The 20,947-nt window shown below is 48.6% G+C and overlaps 1 protein-coding gene across 3 annotated transcripts; it reads right to left on the reverse strand.

Moving 5' to 3' along the window:
* Positions 1-959: 959 nt before the first annotated feature.
* Positions 960-19,973, reverse strand: SLC49A3 (solute carrier family 49 member 3). 3 transcript variants are annotated; one of them, XM_035310522.1, is made up of 10 exons: positions 19,732-19,973; positions 13,534-13,692; positions 12,395-12,614; positions 8,444-8,520; positions 8,189-8,326; positions 7,515-7,631; positions 6,424-6,576; positions 5,150-5,307; positions 4,027-4,139; positions 960-2,767 (listed from the first exon to the last, which is right to left on the reverse strand). In XM_035310522.1, exons 1-10 carry the CDS (start codon positions 19,858-19,860, stop codon positions 2,616-2,618), a joined length of 1,416 nt encoding a protein of 471 aa, XP_035166413.1. In that variant the 5' UTR covers positions 19,861-19,973; the 3' UTR covers positions 960-2,615. The 3 variants fall into 3 exon arrangements, 2 of the variants coding, with proteins under 2 accessions (XP_035166413.1, XP_035166414.1); XR_004746265.1 differs by lacking the exon at positions 960-2,767 and adding an exon at positions 4,614-4,654 and having other exon boundaries at positions 4,126-4,179; positions 5,109-5,307; XM_035310523.1 differs by lacking the exon at positions 4,027-4,139.
* Positions 19,974-20,947: the final 974 nt, after the last annotated feature.

A 20,947-nucleotide genomic window follows, 5' to 3' on the forward strand; every position in this document is an offset into this window, starting at 1 on the left:
CCCGCCCCCCCCCCCCCCCCCCCCCCCCCCCCCCCCCCCCCCCCATGATCTTGATTAAATCATCTTTTCTATTAAAGGAACATGTTATAGCAAACTAAATAATATCAGTACTGCCTATCACATGTAATAGAGCTGAAATAGGATCTCAGAGTGTACATGAGGGGAACTTACCCAGGCAGAAAGTACTATAGTAGATGTTTTTGCTAGTTACCCTTTGGGGTGCCTTTTTGCACTAAACCTCTCAAGTAATCTAGTTTTTTCTAGGCATTGAATGTGACTGACAGCTGAGTTATGCACCCTTAAGAAAGGTGTACCGCAGTATGCTAAACTTCAGCTATGGTGGTAATTAGGCCAGCATGCACCCGTGCCCAGAAACTTGTGCCTCTTTTCCCTTTTTTATTTTTTTTTTCTAAAGCCAAATGTGGTATTAGCAGAACCAGTACAAACAGCTCATGTTGCGAGCTCAGTATTTGTGTGAACTACCTGGCTCCGCGGTTAGCAGTACTACAGCGCCTCTACAGCACGCTGCGAGGGTGTGGCAACCTGCTCCTCTTCGCATCAGCAGTTCAGAATTAGCCTCACACACATGACTGTATGCCTCTGTTGGTGGAGAAAAAGCCTCCCCTTTCAAATCTCTTTGATATGATAGGATGAAGAGTGCCTTAGCTGGTGTGACGCAGACTCTGACCAGGATGACAGATTTTGGAGATGCTTGTAGTCTCCTCTCTCCCTTAACCTGTCCTTCAGCATAGAGCTAACTTCAGTTTAACCTGCAGCTAATTTCACACTGCCTTTTTAGAGATCTGAGGTACCATTTACCAACATTTCAAGCACACCTTAACTGCACATATGCCAGATGCACTCAAAATACTTGTTTAAAAAAATACAAAAAATACAAAATACTAATTTAATATAGTGAAAAAGATTACTCTTTTCTTAATACAGTGAAAAAAGATTACTCTTTTCTTAATGTTTTCTTAATCCACCCTTTATTAAAAAACATAAGCATTTGTAAATATATAAAATTATAAAGTACCAAGTGCTTTTTGCTTCCCAGTACAGCAGGACTCAGGAGTGATGGGTAAATCTGGTGTTATTCTGTTCAGTGTATTAGGTCCAGTGCTGCAGAACTGACCAATCAGTTTGCAAAAGATGGTTAATTTCATTCCTCTCAAAGGTCCAAAGTTACCTTGTTTTACCTCAGTATAAGACTTCTTCCTGCTCCTCTTGACAGACATCAGTGCTTATCAGGGACAGCAAGGCTGTACCTGTAGGAACTAGGAGACTTCATGGAAGGATGCAGGAAGGGTTTTTTTTGTAAATAGAAGTATATCCAGTTGCTAATGGGAAGGGGAATTCAGGCATTGAGAGAGCTATACTTTAGTGTTTTTCAGGTAAAGTGCATTCTTTGCTACGTGATTATCCCCTAACTGGACTGGAGAAAAACAGTCACTGTATTTTCAGAGGTACAATTTGCATTAAGTTCCCTTAATCAACAAATACTGAGATCCCCTCTGCAAGCTGCATGACATAAAGTATCGCCAAGTCACACCCATCTCATTTTTTAGCACCAAAATGTCACAGGGTAAAAAGTCCTCAGGCTGTAGATTTAGACCTCAACACCAGAGCAGGACACTGGACTCCTGTGCAAGTATTGCTGTAAAATAAAAAAACAATTGTACTTGTTGCCAATTCTTAGTGGAACTGAACTCCAAACAGGATCTTTTGTGTTACTAACAATCTCTTCAAACACTGAGCAACAGCCATTGCTTGTAGAGAGATCTCCAAGGTGCTTGTTGATGTTGCTTCCTAGTTGGTCTTCCACCAAAAGCCCTTGTCATCTGCAGAAACTCGTGAAGGTGCCCTGCTTTCTTTGTGTGGTCACCTTTGCCAGTTCTTTTGCCAGCTGCTGCCACACCATTCCCCCAAAAGTGAGCTGCTTTCTCAATGTTTTTCTGTAAGAGAGCATGTCTTCGCTTGATGCAGTACACAACTCTAACCATAAGGTCCATCTTCTTGTGAAAAGCTTGAGCCATTGGAATTGTTGGACAGATGGGGAAACAAGAACCCAAAAGAAACTTTTCCTGAATATCTTGGCATATGGCAGGGGACCAGAAAGGGCAAGGAAGGCTGTCATACTTCTGCTGCTTGCTGTTTTTTTTTTTCTTTTACAGTCAGCATGGCAGGCAGTGCTTTCCTTTTCCTGTTTTTGTGAGAGGACAAAGTGGATTTGTGTTACAGATCATATACCTACACTCTCTACTGTAAGAGAAAGATGGTCTAGCTCCTACCAAACAACTGTGCCTCCTAAGAGGCACAATTATTTCCACAATTCAAGTGGAAGAGTTGTTATGCAATACGGGAACCACTGTCCTTAAAGGCAAGTTTTCTGGCAGGTTTGTTGTAGGCATGACTTTCACCCCTCCAAAAGCTTCACTCCTGATCCAAGTATACGAAAATGAAAAATGGCTGAAATATGATGCTCCGCTCTTCTGCAACATTTCTTCAGCTTGAATCACATCAGCTAAAAATCCCTGTTACCTGTGTAGTTATCCAGTTCCCCTTTGACCTCTGACAGCACAGCCTGGGCCCTTGGCATGCCCCTTTCAGCCTTGTTAGGCTTCAGGAACATCTGCTGATTCTGTATCTTCTGTCCTGACCAAATCGCTGTTTGTCTCAGCATGGAGCCGCTTGTAGTCCGTGTGGAAGAAGATGACGTAGAAACAAGCCATGGCACTGCAGAGGCCAGCCAGCACCAGCACTGGAGCTGCAAACAAGGTAAGACTTTTAGAGAGTGAATCCACACATCCCAAATGGTGCAGAAGTCTAGAGGTCTGCTCCCTTACAACCGCACAGCCTGGGTGATCTCCTCCCAGAGGCTACCCTGAGGACAGTGTGCAGCTCACAGTGAGACAGCACTGGTTTGGTTAAAGCCAGACCTCATTTCACATAACAAGGGCTTTGGAAGAGGGTTTGAGTGAAAAGTGGAAGGCTTACAGGAGTCGTGTCCTGCATGGCCCACAGGTTGGAGGCCTTACACCAGTGCACACAGGGTGTTTGTGGGAGTGCGTTTGCATGTACCTGTGTGTGCACGGGTGTGGACATTTGTGTGTTGCGGGCAGGTGAAGGATATTACAAGAAAGACTTAAAACACCTGGGCTTCATAAGAGAACAGGTCCACACAGGTAGCTTTGTTTTGTCATCTAAAAGCAAGGTGTAGCAAAGGTTCACTAAAGATAAACTTTAACTGAAGAAAAAACTTGTGTCTTAAATTTCTGATGAAAAAAAAAATGAAATTTATGCAATGTCTGTAACTAGTTATGTTCTTATTCAAACAGTATATCAAATAAACACCTCCGCACGCTTCTCCTCATGTATGTCCCTGCATGTATCAAACCACAAATGAGTAGGCTGGGTAGTAGGGATGGGTATCTAATCATAAGCTCTGATCTGATGAGGAGGAATGTTGCAGACCTTCAGACATGAAGCAGCCAAAATGCTTTTTGGGGGCAGTTACTGCCAGCTTGGAAAGGAAAGGAAATATGAAGTAAGTCAGAACAGAGCTGTACAGGCATGTTACTGACCCAGGCAGCTGTGCGTGCAGAGGCAAGGGAATTAACTTTCAGTCAGTGTCTGTGGTCATGACCTGCTGCACTGCACAGCAGCACAGGCTGTGCTACGCAGACAGGGTTGTGTATCCCATGACCCCAAGCTGTTCTTCCCCCAGGAGCAGCTGCTTGCAAGCTTGGTGAAGCTTGTGTCTCTGCAGAGTGGCTGTAAGAGGAACTGTAACCCACAGCCATCAGCAGCATTTTTGGCACCTTAGAAGCCTTCCCCACTTCAACCGGTCAGGGCTATTTTAGCAGGAGCAGCAAGAGTGCACAGGCAGGTTGGAAAAGGTGGTCAAAAGATAGGCTGCAGCAGGAATCAGTCTTGCAGGCTCCCTGGCAGTGAGATATGGGTGGGAGCAGGGGACATGTAGGGTGCAAGCAATTGTCCAGCATCATTTCCCAGGGATGTGCTTACTTGTCCAGTCCAGGGCTCCATCCTGGTCAAGGGCACAAGTGGAGGGTCGGTCCTCAGAAACACGCACGGTGAGGGCTTGTAGCAGAATCATTAAAATCACACCTTCAATCTGGCTGTGGGGAGAAGCCAGCATGCAGTGACTGCCCCTGTCCCATTCACCAGTGCTGCAGACAAGCCCAGCTTCCCCAGTGGGAAGGAAACAAGGCCCCTTTCTGGAGTGTGGTCCCTCTTGCAGAGAAAGCCATGACTGACTGCCTCTAACCCTAGTCCTTGGTTAACTGGCCCTGGGTCAGAGGGTGGCCAAGTCAGCACACCTCCAAACACGGGGCAGGCATGGCAGGACCACTGCTCACTCACAGTGGAGGTGGGAAGGTGTTGAACTACAGCTGATGATGAGACTTAGTCACTGGCCAGAGACCTGGAAATACCTCCTGCTGCAGGGGTGAGGATGGGACAAAGACTTCAACCTCCACCTCATTCACAGCTGCCTGGCAGCAGCAACAAAGTCCATTGCCAATGGAAGACAACAGCCCCTTAGGGAGGTGTCTAATGCTCCCCTTTGACTGGCTGCTGCAGCTCCACCTGACACGCACAAGTGGAGCTGGGCCACATCTATCATTGCTTAGGGCTCCCGTGAGTCCAGCAGTAGTCCAGTGCCAGCCCAAGGTATGTAAACTGATCATGGAAAGGACCATCACTGCCCCATGTGGTGTGACCAGCCGCCCCATAAGTGGTGAGCCCCAACTCCCTCAGCTAAGCACTGAGACCTCACATCTCCCTGTACTGCTGTGGGAATGGGCATACAGCCCCTACCTTCTTCAAAGGTATGCAGGGCATGGCTAAATCCTCTTCTGGGGAGGGATTTGATCCAGGAAGAGACCTCCAGCTTCCCTCTTGCCTTTTCTGTACAAATTCCACACTCTTCCTTCCTTTAAAACCTACAGGGGAAGCTCATCAGCTCTGCAGCTCAGCCAGCTCGCTCCTTGCCATGCTCACATACTGCATGGAGGCAGTTTGGCAGCATGGCTGGCAGTGATGTCCACAGTCTGTTCTAGCTGCACCCGTGCACCTGTGTGTGTGAACCTAAACCCAATGTTAATCTGGATTTAACCTGCGTGCTTACCTCGCAACGAAAATCAGTCCTGTAGATGTGCCTTCTCCCACAGGGTAGGAGCACTCCACAGCCAGCTCCATGGCAATAGGGTAGATGGCAAAACCAAAGAAACCAAAGACTGAGCTGGAGATGGCCAAAGCGATGGCCTGGCCTCTGAACCGAGACGCCTGCGGGCAGAATAACAGCACCAAGGTCTCAGTGTCATCATTGCTGCACAGAATGTCTCTGAACCCATAACCTGCAGGAAGTCCCAAGTGCTCACTGCCCACTAGTACCACATCTCTTCTTCCTCCAGCCCCTTAGTCAACCAATGGAGATTTAGTTGTCAAACTTAAGCAAGGAAGAAGATAGGACCAGCAGAATTATCTGAAAAATGTGGATGTGATTATAACACTGTGACTTGATTTCCTGGACAGTAACTTACCAAGAGTGCACTCCATTACCAACAGTGCATCTCCAGAACCACATGAAACACACCCTTCTGTCCTGATAACAGCTAACATTTCAGAAGTGGCATTTGCAGTGGGTTACATGAGAATTCATTGGGTTACTACAGCCCAGTATAAACTGGAAACTATTCTTTATCATGTCAGGCTCACGTTTGTACTAACAGAGTACTACCAACAAAAACCCAAAACCAACAGACAAAAACACCCGAAATATCTACAAAACCTGGTGATCAAAACCTAGTGTCAAAAATACCCTCATCCCTAGTTCTTGTGAAAAAAGCACGGCCTTGTCCCAGGGCTAGGGAAGTCAAGGGTGTAAATCCTGCAGCCACAGTGCCGGTACCTCCTTCTTTAACTATGTTTTAAATTACCAGATAGGAACACCAGGTGTGTCTCCTGGCACAGCTCCAGAGGCCTGGCTGGAGCTGGCAAAGTCAAAGAAAACTGTGTGTCTGGAATCCAAGTTCACTGAGCAGATTTGGATGGGTGGATTTCATTTTACTACCCTGAACTAGCAGTTCATCTATAAGGGATGAGGGTGAGGAAGGGAAATGGAGGGGAAGTAAGGAAAAGGTGATCCAATGTAAAGGAGTAAATTGCACCAATTTATTTATATCCTGAAGCAGTCTGTCTGAGGCTCCAGAGTTCCTCTGTGAAATCTCCAGGAAATGTTTTTTCCATAAAAAAAATCCTATCCAAGGTAGATTATCCCAAAGTAGAACATGTAACTTAATAAATGCTATTAAGTCAAATCACCCTGTTTTGAGTCCATGGTTTATTAGATGGCAACAGAAGTAAGCCCGCAGGTATGGTGCAATGCAAGTGAGAACTCACCACTGCAAACACGATGCTGGCAAGTGCGCTCAGACAGAAACAGATCTTGGTGGACTCTATAAAATTCCTCGTCCAGTCGACATACAGTCCTAGCAGGAAGGCTCCCAACAAACCAAAGACTGTGAACAGTGCACCATTCAGGCCGGCAAATACCTGGAGGGCAGAAAAACAAGCAGGCAAGAAAACAGAGTGGTTAAGAAGAGGTTTTAATGTCACTGACCCATCCGCCTGCTGCTAGTGGATCACTTTCTGAGGTAGGGCAAGTTTCCCCCAAGGGACTATGAGTAGCAAATAACTGGGCCCAGAATCACATGCTCGTGGACAACTGGGTCACAGCACCACAGTTTCTTTCTATGGAGAACAAATCTTGGTATGCCTGAGAAGGAAGGCTGGGTGCAGAGCAGTCATACAGATGTGCAGACCTATCAGCTAGAGAGTTAAGAGGACCTCCAGGGGGGTAGGAGCAGCAGGACTGAAGGGGAAATGCAGGAACTGGAACAACCCCTTGCTACTGCACAGACACAACAGGAAGAATCTCACCTGTGCATGCCCTGTGCTCAGCTGTAAAAGCTGCACCTGGCCAAAGTCCAGGACAGGATGGGGAAACAGAGCTGTTGCAGTACCTGTGACTTCCTACTGCCTTGGCATCGTGTAAGACTGTGCAAAGAAAAAAGGAAATTGCACCAGCCTGCCTTCCATGTCCTGCTCACTCCAGGGCCCATCGGAGCCTCCATCCCCCTTTGGGAAAGATGTCAGAAGGCTGCTTAGACATCAGTGCTCTGGAGTGCTTAAGAAAAAATGGAACACTTTTTTTTCCTAAATAGTGTTTAGGGAGAAAAAGCTTTTCATTTGCAAATGGGAGCCTGGCCAGAGGCAGTAATAAAACACAAATCATCCATTAATCTGAAAGATTGACTGTGCTATGCATTAATGTACTGCTTAACCTACGTTAAATAATACAAGCAAATAAGATATGAGACACTGCATCATATTCAACTATCTTCATTTTGTTCTAAGTCCCTTATTGGGAAAATTATTTTGATTCTATCACAGATGCTGTGGACAGTGGAGATGAAAGGAGGAAGACTCACGTTTGAATAACCCTTTTCACAAAGGATCTGTTCCAGCAGAGCTGAAAAGCAGGTAAACATCCCAATTCCTCCTCCAAAACACACTGCCAGGATGATGTACGGCTTGTTTCTCAGGAGCTAGAGAAAAAAGTTAACATATTTCAACCAGCAAAGGGGGAAGAAAGGCCAGGCTGTGACAAATAGATTTGAGGATCTGAGGCTCTGACCCCTCAAAAACATTAAGGGCAACCCTGTGAGCACTACGGCGGTTTGGCTCCCTCCTGTCAGTTCAGCCAGTAGACAAGTAAAAGCAGAGACCAAGTAGGAAGGAGGGATCTCTTCAGTGCCCCAACTTCTTTCTTGCTTTGCCACATGCTGTCCTACCCATTACCACATCCGTTACCACCTCAGAAGGTTCAGATTGTGGAGTCCTCTTGGGTGAGTTCAGATGTGCCTGTTAGCCAGTTGAACAGAGCCTGAACAGTCAGGTAATGTCGCTCACAGCTTTGCTGTGAGCAGCTTTCACTCCCTGAGGAAGGAAGGGAACCTGGTCTCCTTCAGGAGGCTTTCTGTGCCAGGTTTGGTGGAGGGCAATTCAGAGTCTGCTTTGTCAGCAGATTCCGCAGCGCATCCCTGTCTGGCAGGGCTGCATCCCTCACTTCAGCACTGTTTTCTCTCTATGCTGCAGCACTTACCATTTTGAGCCCTGTGAGGAATGGCTGAGAGGTGGAGTTGGTGGCACTGGCCGAAGGAGGTGTCGGAGGAACTTTCTCATGAATCCCCACTGTTGCTAGAGCACAGGCTGTTAGCGCCGGGATGGCATAAACACCCAGCTACACAACACAAAGCAAAGACATGTTACCAGTCTTTCCAGCTCCACTGCTTCCCAATATATAAACAAGCTGGACCCCAATCAGCCCAGTTAGCTGATTAAACCAGTTTTCATTTACCATCAATGGGATGTGCTTTCCTTCAGGAACTAGTATAGGTGACAGCACGTTTGCTATGAGAATACCCAAGGGATTGGCTGAAAGAAAATAAAAGAAAAATATGTTATTCACACAAGCAGTCATAATCACCTGACAATCCCTACTACCAAGTCAGCATCAGAGATGCAGCATGTAGCAGAGCAACAAGCATGGACAGACCAAGGTATATATATGGAGCAACCAGGAGAGGAACATCTGTGAGAAGTTAACAGTGTGGTCTCACTGTTGCCACATCTGTTCCCCCACCCACAGGAAGTCCATTGTATAAACCCATTTTCCTACAACACCTAACTCATGGTTTTTATTTATGAATTATGGTGTCTTCATCTTCAGAAGCCTGTTCCAGTAAACGCTAATCAGAGGGGGACAAAATGAGGATGGCCAATCCATGTCACCTGTCCTGATGCCATACAGCAGCAGTAACAAATAGAGATGCTCCCCTCAGGCAATCTTAGTGTCCCACCTGAATCTGGAGGTAGAAGAGCGTGTATCCTGGCACTAGCTGGGACATTTCTGAATGCAATGTGATGCCCACATGTGTCACCTCCTCAGCCTTCCTCCAAGTTTAATGTCTCCTGCCTACTTCACTGCCACCATGGTTTCCTCATTCTCCTCACACATTCCTGCAATATGATTATCCACTGTCTCTGCCATCCAGCCTTAAAACAGAAAGATTAATTTTTCACAGTAAGTAGAAAAACAGTGTGCAGTTCAAGAGAAGGAGCCAAGTCACGGTCCATCTTAACCTTCCCCCACAAGCAGAGGGAGTATACCAATAAAGTGGTAGGCATCAAGGAGAATTGCCTGGCCACCTTTCTGTGCTTGATGTGTTTGTGAATTTCATCCTCAAAAGTAACAAACATGCCAGGATCTGGTAGCTCTGAGAACATATGGACATCTAGTCCAGAAAAAAAAAATCAGCAAAGCATCCCTTTTAAAACAATGAGAACCGTTGCTGCTGCTGGGCTGTGCATTACGTTTTGAGAAGACTGGCCATCCAGTGCACAGCGTGTATCCTGTGCACACCTTCTGCCAGTCCTCAGCACGAGGGTATTAATGATGTGCAGGACAGCCCAGAGCTCAACCACTGTAAATGAAGGACTGTGCTGAATTACATCAACGTGGAACAAAATTCCATTGTGTGTGGAACAAAAGCAGTTCTTCCAAAGGCAAAAGTGCACACAGAAACAGCGAAACAATCAATGAGGTTGGCAGGTGCCTCTTAAGATCATCTAGTCCAATGCCTCCTGCTTAGACCAGAGTCAGCTACAGCCAGTTGTCCTGGACCATGTTCTGAATATCCACAAGAGAGAGACTCTGCAGCCTCTCTGTGCAACCTGTGCCTGTGCAGACTATCCTAAGAAGTGCCTTAGAGCCTTCTCTGTTCTGTGGTTCTGTTGAGGCGCCAGTAACACGGCCATAGCACATATCTGGGAAAGGACTAGTTCGTGTAACGTGACCTGAGAGAAATGTTATCTGCTCCAAACTAACGGTAAGTGGACACGGTTAAACAACAGTTTCCAAGGAGATGGATTTAAACTTCTGCATTTGGGTAAAATACATTTGGGCATTGTAGGGGGCTGGCAAAGTATGATCAGGTGTACAATCATGAGCTATCTGCATTGTGAAGCAGAAGATATGAAGGGGGAGGAGGGGAGAAGGAAATGGGAGCGATGAGCTAAATTTGAAAAGACTAAGTGAGCCTACCCAAGTCATTACAGGGTTTCAGCCTTCTCCTCCTGGGAAGGGAAACGATACAGGCCTAGACTGAGACAGAATGGGAAGGAGATTGGGCTGGATTAGCTTGCACTACTCCACTGTAGGACTGTGTGTTTTGTGGACAGTGATACTGGTGCACTGACACTGTACAGGGTGCCAAAAATGAGATGCTGACAGACCACAGGAAGCGAAGAATCCAGTGGATGAAGCAGAGACCACTTCAGTGGTCTCAGACAAGTCTTTCTTCTTGCATGGGAGATTTTCTCACCATCTTCACAGGGATCCATTCTTGGGCTGGTTCTGCTTCTGTGTGAGTAAGTCTCCACAAGTGATAGGAGGACTGAGCGTGGTAAATACCAAAGAGCACAGATGAGTCACAGTGATCTCAGCTGCTCAGCTGGATCCTGTCTGCAGGGTCTGTTTTCATCTGCATGCAAACACAGCAAATCCTACTCAGAGGTACTAACAGAAGCCGTGGGGATACTGGCAGGGCCAGTTTCTGCGTGCAACACTGAACGCTGCGTTGGCATTAACACAGGAAACAGAGAGTGACAAATTGGAGCGAGCTGAGAGAAAAAGCTGATGTGAGCAACAGGCAGACGTGGAGGTATGTGGGAAGAGGAAAAGGGAAATGTGCCTGTGAAGTGATTGCATTGGAGCAGTTCAGTCTTTCTAGACAAAGGAGAGATGAGGTGACTGTCCATAACTACTTGCCAAACAGGTGCAACGGGACTCATTGGCTGGGGGATAAGGAGCATCAAGATGAGAAGTAACATGTAGGCATTTGCCAGTGAGGTAATTAACCACTGAAGTAAACGACTGGGCTGTGGCTGGTGCTCCTTCTAGGCAATACTCAAACTTTTTTAAAATGAAATCCTGATTTTGTACTGTAATGGGTGTAACCAGAAACCATTAATGGACGCTTGCTAAACAACAATATGCAAGCATTGCAGCAGACAATAATAACAGCCCTTTCAGCCCTCACCCTGGTATCTCAACATGCCACATATTGAACAGCTTCAGATCTTGGGTATCTGCTGTTCCTTGCTCTTCAGTTGTATTTATTCTCATAGTTTTTCTTGTAAGGGCTGAGGTCATTGTGTCAGTGAAATACTATTTGGCTGCTCTGGCTGCCCTCTCACTTAAAAAAGCAAGTTTTCTGGAGGCTGTGATCCTTCACACTGAGGAGAAGGATGGCAGTCCCCACCAGCGACTTCTGTACTGCTCTGGTAGTATCTGTATTGCACCCCATTGACAACAGAGATCCTCCTCCAGCAGGGAAGGTGAAGATCCCTAGGAAAGAAGGTGAGCAATCAGGTGCACCCTACTCTAGGGAAGGCAGTGCAAAAAGGAATTGCTTTCTTCTGACATCACAAATCCATTCTTGCTAAATAATAGCACCCATGCTCTGGGTTTGCACCAGCACACCAACACTGGAAAGCCATATAGGTGTCCTCCTACACCAGCTTTTTCCTCTGACTTATCTCTTCCCACACAAATCCAAGGCAGTGTGGAGGCAAGTGCAGGTGGAGCTCTCCTGTACGTGCAGGTAATGTGAGATTTGCTAGCTGGAGTCAGTGGGCCAGCCTCGTTTCTGATGCTCCTCTCAAGTCCTTGGATAGAGAAGCTGGGGAAAATGTCACACAGAAGGAGGAAAGAGGTCTATCAAGTGCAGGTTTGCATGTATACCAATTTGGAATACAAGCTCAACCTTGCTACTGGAAGAACTGGTGGATAAAATGGATGCTGCAGCCTCACCCCTGCCTGGTTACAGAATTTGACAACTGTGATCACAAGCATCATTTGCAAATTGGAGACTTGCTCAACAAGTTGCAGAGATAAGACCGCTACAAAGACATCACATTTAGTAACACTGAGGGCTGTCCCCAAACACCATGATATTTGGGCAAAGATGGTTGCCTTGTTAGGGAAGAGGGTGTCTGGGTGGCTTACTTTGCATCTGCATCTGGTTAAGGCCCACTTCTTGCTCCGCAGCATGGAAATACCTGCCTGTCCTGTGAGGCCTTGAAGCCACTGGTTTATTGCACATGGTTATGACACTCATGCACAGCTGTATTTGCAAGGCAAAAAAGCTGTGGTACAGAGGGTTTCCTCTGCCTTCTGTTTCTAAAAGGCAAACAAATGCTAGCAAGTTCTGCAAGGCAGCAATATTACTGTGCAGCTGTCACTTACACATTGATGAGATCATGTTTGCTGTTGCTCTCTGGTGGTCCGGGAACCATAGCGCTGCCAGCTTCGTCGGTGAAAAGATGACAAGGGGCTGAGCCAGTGCGCAGAGGCACTGACCAGCAAACAGGTACCAGTAATTCTGGGAGCCCAAGCTCATGAACTTCATGACACTGAACATCCGGATGATGCTACCCATCATGTTCAGCCACGCACTCAGGATCACCTGCAGCAAGCAGACATAGCCAGGAGTTGTGTGCTGCAGCCTAAAGGACAGAACTTAATGCAACAGGACAGCATCAACAAGTCTCAGATGCACTACAGAGACACTGGGTTGTTAATAGCTGCTGCACAGGAAGTTGCCTGCAGACTGTCCCCATCCCTCTGGGTCACTGCAGGATGCTCCTGATCCAACAGTAAACTCTTTACCAGTCCCCTTAAGGAGCAAGAAGGCTGTCCTGCTCTACACCATCACGTAGCTTATGCAAGACAGCACGTAACATCATGGAATGGAAGAGAAATGCCAAGATCACTACTTTCACTCTGTTTTCAAGTTTGCACCATCACCCATATATCTTGCTGTGACAATTCAAAGACTGTGGAAATAAGTCAGGCAGTATACAGGTCCTGCTAGAGTGCTAGTGTCTCAGTGCCACAACCCCAGCATCTCCGCTTTTGGGAAGACTGTGCTGAGATCCCAAGTTGGCTTTGCACTGGGCAAGCTGTAAGATGGCAAGGGTCTCTTGCTTGCTTGCACCCTGCCCTGCTACTCCTTAAACTGGCCTCCCAAGCAAAATTGTTAACAGTCTTCACTAGCAAACCTTGCCTGACTCCAGCAAGCTCTTCACAGTCAGCTCTCACTGTCTGTCCCTGTCAGTTGGCTAAGACAACAAAAAACAAAGCAGAAAAAGGCACGTCAGGATGCAACATTATTCTGACTTTTCCTAAAGCTCCCCCCCTCAGAGGTGGTGACAGCTATTACCGAAATAGAACCAAGCTTTCAACACACCCATCCTCTGCTGCACTTGGCAAGATTCCCATTCACAGTACACATGGTAGTGCTCTGTGCAACTAAATCCACGGAGATGTCACCACTGCTATCTCTGGGTGAAAAGCCCTCAGGGTGACAGAACAGTTCAACTCACGGCACATCTGAGCCCCACGCTGTCGAGAACCCATGTTGCCACCAGACCAAACGGGATCGAGATGAGCAGGTACACTATTGAGAGCCAGTTGACCATCTCCATGGAAATGTGGAAGTAGGCAGCTGTCTTGTCAGCCACAGGAGCAAAGGTCAGCCATAGCTGCAGAACAGAGAACAAAGGTAGGTACGCATGAACACCTTTACCAGAACAGATTTTCAACATCCCCTCAAAATAATTACATCATGAAGAGGCTGGCTGTCTTAGTCTCTCCTTGAAATTCGGATGTTAAGGCTAGTAATTAAATCTCAGACCTTCAGCGTTTGCATGCTGGTAGTATTTTGGCACTGACACCATCATTATCTTGACTCTGAGCTCCTCATCCATTTCACTTTCTCATCCCCAATCCTCATGCCTTGCTGCTGGAAGCTGGCTGAACTGGAGGTCAGTGAGGACTTCTTCTGTCCTCCGGCTGAACGCATTGGCCTGACACACGTACTTACCTGATGTAAACTACAGGCAATCCTCCTGCATTAGCATTAACAAAACAGAGGCTACCTTCTTCTCTCTGCAACTAGCAGCCTCTTAAACTCAGCCTGGCATTACTGGCCCTGGATGTGTCCTTGTAAGAACATCTTTGCCATTTGTCAGCCAAGAGGTTCACACTTGCCACATGGAATAGTTTATTTCATGCTGTCCTACACACACAGTGGCTGGGAGAGGACCTAGAAATCTGTATACATATCAGAACATGTGACAGGGAAACACAAGAGGTACATTAATAACGACGCAACTGATCCTTCCAGTGCTTTATCTGAAAATATTCCCCTACACCCTGTTTTAGTTGCACTGGTTTCACAACATCACTGTCTGCTCCTGGCTTCTTCTGCGAATGATAAGGCCTGCTTTGACCCTGAAATCAGTCCTGAGGTCATGCCCACAAGAAAGGAAGAAGAGTACTATCCCAGATGTAAAGATGCTTCTGTGCATCCTTTGCTAAGACGCCCTCTTTGGTGCTTTACAAAAAGACTGGCCTAACCTGAAAATGGGTTTCAGTGACGTGGACATAAGCTACTCCACTATTAGGTGATGATCACGCAGGTGATGAATACCTGAGATGATAAAGTCTGTAGAAACATGAACAAAACCCTTCAGCTTTCCTAGAAAACAACTCCAGCCCACTGCCACTTTTCAGGTACCCCTCTCTGCCATCACAAGCTCCCCCTTCACTGCCTGCATTGTGCAGACATGAGCTGCATGTTAATGTGTAACTGAAAGGGCCTGGGTAACCTCAGCGGGAGGTGAGACCCTGCACCCTGCTACTGGTTTTCACTGGTGCTCCTATTGACTTACATGCCAGAGACCATAAAAGCCACCAAATTAAATGGAAACAGAATGGGAGGTGGCTTTTTCTCACTTCTTGGCATCACTGTGTGCGAGTAGCCACGAGGAAATCACTGTTCATCTACCTCTTCTCCCAGCAGGGATGTGATAAGTAAATGCCAGTGGCAGAGAAGCTGTGCATGTGTTACCAGTGGCCTAGCACAGACTCCCAGCATCAGCCCTTTCTGCATCTCCCTGATGAGCTGAGATGCCAGACCTCCTGTGCTCAGCACAAAGCTCACATCCCAGCGCTGGCCTCAGACACGCCTTTGTGTGATCAGCCAAAGCTCTTGCTGGGAGCGGGCTCAGCGTTTACTCACCTTCCATAACTAGGTGGATGAAGGTCATGAGGGAGGAAAGAAATTGTACCCCACTGCTTTCAGCACACAGCTGGCTGCCTGGGTATCTGTGCCCCATCAAAAGAAGCAAAGGACAGAAATATTTTCCACTCATGGTATATTTATATTCACTAATGCAGAAGAGCCCCCCTCACACCTCCTTTAGCAATGGAGTATGTGGGACCACCATGGAAAGCAAGTGCACTGAAACTCAAACCATCTGACTTATACTGACGTTGGAGGGGCCTGGCTCCACTTTCAGCTCTCCCTCTCTCTGTTTTGACTTTCTTTTAGCTGACATTTTGATTTTTCTTCTCCCACATCTCCTGCTGCAGGACTGCTTGCTCACTTCCCCATTAACTGCAGGCCTGCTTAGGCACTCCTATGCTTTAAGTTTACAGCTGTTCTCATTCTGCCTAAGCTTCTTTGTTGCTCTCTCTCCCTTGTAAACTCTCAGTTGATTCTAAGAAATGGATCCAGCCCTCTTCCTCGCCCAAACCCTCTAGGTTTTCTCCTGCTCTCAGGCCCTTTCCACCTCCATCTTCCCCAGGTTCTGCTCCTCTGTCCCACCGCCTTTACTTTTTCACTCCCACACAAACTCCCCAGGGTCCATCTCACATGCAGGACCCAGCCTCCCTCCACCCATTCCAAAGGTGCCTAGCATCTGCCCTCCCGGCAATGGCAGCAGGAGAGGGGAGGACAGACAGACTCACTTTGGTAAGCAACAGCTGTGAGCTGCTGAGGGAAACATAACCAAGCACAGCCCTAGGAGTTCCAGAGCTCAAGGAGCACTTCGGGTTGATGTTGATGCATCACACACATAACCAGGCACAGCCCCACCAGAGGGTGTAGAAAAATGTTAGTTTTCATGCAACGCAAGCTGTTTACCAATGTCTACCCCCCCTGCCAATAAACAAGGATTTTAAATGTGACAGGTAAAATGATTTGTAGCGTGGCAAGCACATGCAGGCAGGGTGGAGGGTAGGCCGTTTTTCTGGGCTAATGGCAGTATCAGCTAGCACAAGCTGCCATCTGGAGTGTTCTTTGCCATCAGGCATACTGTGTATAGCTCTGCAGGGTGTGGCCGTGCCCCTGTAACACCTTTTCTGTACAGCTCGAAAAAGAGGAGCCAAGGGGATGGCTTATATGAAACAGGACCTTCTGCTTTACAACAGGCACAGCTCAGCAACCCTCAGCCAGGCACTGCCTGCAGCAGCTATCCCAGCCTCAGCGTGCTCTCACCCACGCACCAGGTCGCAGCCCCGTGGCTGCTCTGAAGCTGATGCTGCACGTCCCTCTGAGGCATGCAGGGCTCCTCCTCTCCTGAGACCAAGCCACGAAGCTCCTACACCAGATTCCTCACCTTCAAGCTCATTGATCACCAAAACGCACACAAAGACTAGAAGCAAAGAGCCCCCGCAGCTGCCTAGGAAGGAAGGACAGAGGTGAGACCTCCAGACAGGTCAGATCCCCGCGTGGATGTCAGTTTTAGCCTCTTACAGCTCTTGGGAAGACTGGCAGGACACAAGGGCCAAGTGGTGGCAGCTGCATGTGCATGCGTATCTACAAGGGCACTGCTGGACCGGACAGGTGCGGGTGAGGAGCATGCACACCCTGCCCTGGAGCACGCCGTCCCCACTCGTGGGGCTCTCCTTCCTCTCCCGAGTACACCAAGTGGTGGTGTAAGTCCTCCAGGCAGGTGAGTCAGAGCCGTCCAGCCACGTGTGAGCCAGCTCCAGCCCTTGGCTCCCTTCCTCCTCTCTGGCATGCTCACGCTGACAGGCACAGAACAAGGCAGGAAACACTCTCACTTTCATTTCTCTGTGCTTTTCCCTGTCCCCAGCATTAAGGCAAGAAGCAGTTCCTCCTGTGAAGCACAGAGTTTCCACCCTTTGAGCTCAGCAACAAGAAGGCAAAGATGAAGGAGGTTTCGCTAAAGCGGTCCACCGCTAGAGCAGCTGTCAGCACTCCCTGAATACTATGACAAATTAAGGCTTAAAGTTAAAAAAAACACACACTCAAAACCACAGCATCAGTTTCAGAAAGCTGGAGAGCAACCACAGGCACAGTTAGGTCAGCCCTCACCTAGAGTGGTGGCAAAAAACGTCTGGGGAGCAATCGTCTACGCTTGGCTTAGCGGTGGTCAGAAGAGCCTCTTGGCCCAGGACTTCAGGCAGGAAGTGAACATGGCAGACAGTGCCTACTTAGGGACTTGTTAGGATATTTTCAGCAAGCAATTTCCAGAATAGCAGTATTTGGGAAATGAGAACTAAACCTCAGCAAGACAGTACCCACTTTGTAAAAATCAGAGTCAGAGGCTTTTAAACCCAGGTCAGTAAAAGAGATGGTAGAAAGAGACCATTTACCTTTGGTGTAAAAGCCCTTCTTATGCCTTATCTACCCTGCTATGCTCCCTGCTTAAAGAAAGGGTTTCACGTGATGATGCAGAGCAGGAGGAAGCAGTTCCTCTCTCAGTACCACATGATCTGGCCTGGCTTTGCACAACCACAGTCCTAGCACAGAATGAACAAAGAACCATTTCTTTCTCATCCTGCCCTTGTTGCGTGACTGAGCGTGCTTTCCCGCTGACAAGTTGCTCCTACATTGTTTTCATGACACTGACGACAGCCTCTTTCTATCAGGATTGTCTGCTGTCTGTCACGTTCAGTGACATCGAAGGCCACTAATAGAAGGCTGCGTGTGTGCATGGTAAGAGTGAAGAATACACAACATTGTCCTGGGAGCTTGGTCTGCCCCACGAGGTGACCTGTTGTCTCCAAGTAAGACAGCTCCTAAGTCATGCAACCTCACCATGGGCATTTTGCAGACAGACTGGCACAGGTATACGTAGGACAAAGTACTGCATGCAACACCTGGACAAGAATTAAGGACTCATCTTAACTTCCATGGCAGTTTTCACACCGCAGAACTGGTAAATTAATCTTTCCATCTGGAACTTTTAAACAGAAACCAACCACGCTGATCTCATGTTCTTTCAACCACTCCCTCCATTTTCATGTGATTTTCATCTGGAACGTTTAGGAGAAACATTAGCATCAGGAAATGTTTGGCCACAACTTTATATGTCAGCATACTTGCAATTCCAGACATCTGCAGCGGCTTAGAAACAGTATTGCTACCCTAGGGTATTTACTGAGCACACAGTTTTGAAGTGGTAAAGTTCTGGCTCAAGTCGCTATGGTGGCAAAATAATGTTGTGGAGAGATGGGAAGTTGGCAAGAGACCAAGCAGACAGACAACTTCAGAATCATTCAGGGCTACGAAGTTTTCAGCAACGTGACCCATGTCAGGGTTGCAGACATCAAAAGGGGCACTTGAAGTACCTCTCCAAGTTTACTACTAGTGTTTAGCAAAGTGCAAGTGTGCCAAGGTGGCCTGGAAAGCTTTGTGCAGCACCCTTCACCATGCTGCCACTACCTACACCTAGTAGGGACAGACACCTAACCTAACAGCATTTACATCTTCCTATTATATCATGTTCTTCTGCCGTGATGACTGAGCTGCAAGCAACAGTGCTTCATGTTGCTTTTCTGCAGGACACCTCTTTTACACTCCCAAAGGATATGGACTCCCCTATAAGAGGGTGCCTTAGCTTTTTGGTGCTTCAGTATATTACCTGATTCTCACTGTATTTTTCTCTTTCTCTGCTCTGGCACTCTTGCATCACAGTAGACCTGCTCTTCCTTCCCAGCATTTAAGTGTCTGCAGGTTGCAATGCCCGGTATCTTGGCTGCCAGACAGCCTGCATTCGTGGCATAGTAATCCTCAGGCGCGTGAATAATTCTGCATCGGCCTGATAATTATCAAACAGCGTCCTCAATGACTTGGCGAGCAGCGATCTGGGCTTCCAATTTGTTACGGGGAAACGAGCAACGATTTGGAAGGGGGAAACGTCGTGCATTTACCTCGGTAGCTACTGAGCTTAGTTTTAACTGGCTCGGCAGGTGAGGTGTGTTTTGGCGTCCCTTTTTTTTCATGTTTTTCGGGACTGAGTACCTGTGGGTGACCAGAGGTCCCCGTGGTGGTGTTGTTTAGCGCAGAATCACTCCTGCATGTGCCACAAACCCCAGCAAGGACACCTCGCAACCCCTTTCCCTGCCCGGGGAATTCCTCCGGCGCAGGCCAGCAGCACAGCGAAGCCAGCTCCTGCTCCTTGCCCTCACCCCCGTGCCCAGCCGAGGGCCGCAGCCGCTCTCCGCAGCAGCCCCCCCTGCCCTCCCGACCCCCTTTATCGCCGTCCCGGCCCTTCTCGCCTTCCTGCGGCCTCCCCAGACCCACCCCGCCCTCCCTCCGGCCCCACAGCTCGGGCAGGGCCACAGACAAGCCTGCCTCCCGAACCCCACCGCCTGCCCCTTCCCCCTGCCCCAGCACCCCGCGGCGGCGCCGCCGGCCCCCCTCAGCCGCCGGGGCCGCCCCGCTCCGTGTCTGGGGTCGGCGCCGTCCCCGTCCCGGGTCTCACCATGGCGTTGGAGCAGTTGAGCAGGCACACCACCACCAGCAGGAACCACCGCCGCCGGTACGCCTTGAAGCGGGACAGCCGCGACAGGCCGCGCTCCGGCAGCAGGCCGGACGCCTCGTCCTGCTCCATCGCGGCTGGCAGCGGATCGGATCGCGGTCGGGTCGGAGGGGATCGGATCGGGTCGGAGCCGAGGGGATCGGGTCGGGTCGGATCGCCTCAGCACGGCCCGGCCCGGCCCGGCCCCGCCCCGCTGTCAGCCCGCCCCGGGGTGGTGCGGGGCGGGAGGCCGCCCCCGGCCCCGTGTGAGGTGCTCCTCCTCTGCTCGTAGCAGAAAAAGGACCAGAGGGAATGGCCTCAAGTTGCGCCAGGGGAGGTTCAGGTTGGAAGTGAGGAGACATTTCTTCCCAGAAAGAGCAGTCGGGCACTGGGACGGGTTGCCCAGGGAGGTGGTGGAGTCACCGTCCCTGGGGGTGTTCAAGGAGAGGCTGGACGTGGTGCCTGGGGACAGGGTTTGGTGGGTGACAGTGGTGGTAGGGGGGTGGTTGGACCAGGTGGCCTTGGAGGCTTTTCCAACCCTAATGGTTCTGTGATTCTATGATTTTTGATGTCAAAATTGTGTAATGATCTGCTTTCTACCTGCGGTAGGGTCCAGGAGTGAGTTGTAGCAGGTCAGGGATACAGACAGAGATACTGCCTGCGAGAGCTTTGTCACCTTGGGTTCAGCCACCAGAAAGTAAGTGTCAAGCAAGGCCACAGAAAGGGAAAAATACAGCTGCAGCAGGAGAGAGCTGCTTTGCTGTTTGGGCCCGATTAATCAGATGGATCTGTGTAAGTATCTTATTAAATATGACTTATATCTGGGGGGAAACTTATTATTTTTTCTCTCCTTCTCCTAGATGTATCGCACCTGTTCTTACTTCAAAACTCAATCGGAGAAGCTGGTAGGCAGCCATTCCCAAACTTTCTTTGCTTTCCTTATGTCCTTTGCTGTACATACCCTGAGACCCTGGGGCCGCAGGAGAGCTCAGAGCAGCTCCGTGCAACTTTGTTCCTCCATTCTGCACCACATCTCCCATCAACGGGGCACTACTAGTTACTGCACAGCAAGGACAGTGGTAGGATTAGCTTTGAGGAACTGCCCTACCTGCCCTGCATCTCGTCTTTCTTTCTTGGTGCTTGGCTTCAGCCTGCACATCTCCATCAGTCTGCCCAATGC

This window comes from Oxyura jamaicensis, chromosome Z, assembly GCF_011077185.1.
Source record: "Oxyura jamaicensis isolate SHBP4307 breed ruddy duck chromosome Z, BPBGC_Ojam_1.0, whole genome shotgun sequence".
NCBI lineage: Eukaryota > Metazoa > Chordata > Aves > Anseriformes > Anatidae > Oxyura > Oxyura jamaicensis.

What these genes read in the sequence shown, in the direction of transcription:
- SLC49A3 (XM_035310522.1), bottom strand. Translation starts at nt 19,860, where the DNA reads ATGGAGCAGGACGAGGCGTCCGGCCTGCTGCCGGAGCGCGGCCTGTCG. An exon ending in GAAAGCACATCCCATTGATG is followed by an intron (nt 8,327 to 8,443) that starts GTAAATGAAAAC and finishes TGTGTTGTGTAG; the next exon opens with CTGGGTGTTTATGCCATCCC. An exon ending in GGACTGATTTTCGTTGCGAG is followed by an intron (nt 4,140 to 5,149) that starts GTAAGCACGCAG and finishes TTCTCCCCACAG; the next exon opens with CCAGATTGAAGGTGTGATTT.